Here is a 1,618-nt window from a genome sequence, read left to right as displayed (position 1 = left end):
TAATACCCCTCTTTAATAAAATTGTAAATATTTATGAGAATGCTCTTTTTAAATATTAAAATATACGTTTTATGTTTTTCTCATAAAAAATTAAATTTGTAGCACTGCTAAATAAAAACAACAATCAAAAGCATTTTATTATAGACGAGTACATTTCTTTTCAGCTGTTTTCGTCTCCACTTCCCCTCAGATAATGGACAGACTGCGCGATGTACCCACCCTGCTTCGTCACGCCTTCAGGGAGATGTTTTCTGTGGGCGGACTCTTCTGGATGTTCAGGATTCGAATTCTTCTCTGTCTTATAGGTGCCGTCACCTACCTGGCCTCCCCGCTCGACATTCTCCCCGAAGCACTTTTCGGCCTTCTGGGTTTGCTGGACGATTTCTTCGTGATCCTCCTGTTGTTTGTGTACATTTCCATCATGTACAGAGAAGTGGTCACTCAGAGACTGAACGGCTAGACGATAATTTATTTGGAGGCTTTGAAAGGAGTGAAGCTGATATATGAAACGAAWATGTTTGTGAMGTCTTTCAATGAGTTTTTTTTTTCAATGCTCAATTCCAGATTGATTTTTTCTCTCTGAAGCTTTTCTTTAACCTGTAACTCTACATATTCATGACAACTTGAAAAGCACAGCTTGTTAAACTTTTGAGAAACCCTGGATGATTCTGCAGTTTTAAGTTTAATGATATTTACTTTAAATAATCAGWAGCTCACTACATGATTCTCTACAACCAGAGTGTGGACAAAACACATTTATTACATGTCAACTTTTCCAAATGCTTAAATAAAAGTGGTAAAGCAGTGATTTATTATAGATTTTTTAAAGCCAAACTGGAATTGTAGAGATAATCTTAGACTGTAATGAATGTAAAACATCTCACAAAAAATAAATGTGAAATAATTTGTGTTTTTTTTTTTGTTTTTGTTTTTAGTTTCTCATTTATGGATAATTTAAAATTTTGTGTGAACCAGTGGGTGAAAATACATTCAGATTTCACAAAATTTAAATGTATTTTTCTGTTCATAGTTGATGTACAGAACAAATTAATATTTCTATTTGTTGAAGCTGACATGTTAAAATTGTAAATAGTTTGGTAAGTGGTGTATGTTTTTGGCACGGTGGMTTTTTTTTTCAGGGTGTGGAATAAATAAGTGCAAAATCTTTTTAAGGAACTTCAGTTTTGTGCAGAAAAACTCAGCCTTTTTATTGTTTTGACTTTGATCTTTCTAAATGAACCAACCGCCATTGATTGTATTGACTGGTCTTATATTTCCTGGTTATTTTTTGGAGGGGAAAAAAATATCCCATTTATTTCAAAAGTCTGTGGCTCCAGCAGCCTTTTGACTGTTTTTTGACACAAACAGGTCCCCGATAAAATAATGTATCCAGGCAGCTCCCACCCCCTGCGACTATGAACAAAACTAAACTGATACAAAATTAATTTATAGATGAATGTCCAGATAATACTTGTTCCCTGACCTGATTAAATAAATTTGTAAACATGCATAAACAATTATGACTTCTATTCATTATTTATACAAAATACTTATCCTGTCGAATGTAATACTCTGTTCTTATGTGGTGCATTTTTAAATATAAGTGTTACTATTATAT

General features: G+C 33.2%; 1 protein-coding gene across 1 annotated transcript in view; it reads left to right on the top strand.

Annotated features, from left to right (window-relative positions):
• rnf170 (ring finger protein 170) overlaps nucleotides 1-1,517 on the top strand; it is a 7,621-nt gene extending 6,104 nt beyond the window's left edge. Inside the window, exon 7 of the mRNA XM_014002426.1 lies at nucleotides 191-1,517. Within this exon, the coding sequence (XP_013857880.1) occupies nucleotides 191-460 (270 nt within the window). The 3' untranslated portion in view covers nucleotides 461-1,517. The remainder of the gene's footprint in view (nucleotides 1-190) is intronic.
• Nucleotides 1,518-1,618: the final 101 nt, after the last annotated feature.

The sequence above is a fragment of the Austrofundulus limnaeus genome, unplaced genomic scaffold (assembly GCF_001266775.1).
Source record: "Austrofundulus limnaeus strain Quisiro unplaced genomic scaffold, Austrofundulus_limnaeus-1.0 Scaffold13, whole genome shotgun sequence".
In the NCBI taxonomy this organism is placed as follows: Eukaryota; Metazoa; Chordata; class Actinopteri; order Cyprinodontiformes; family Rivulidae; genus Austrofundulus; species Austrofundulus limnaeus.
Note: the sequence above shows the minus strand (reverse complement) of the source record. Positions and strands in the feature narration are given on the sequence as shown.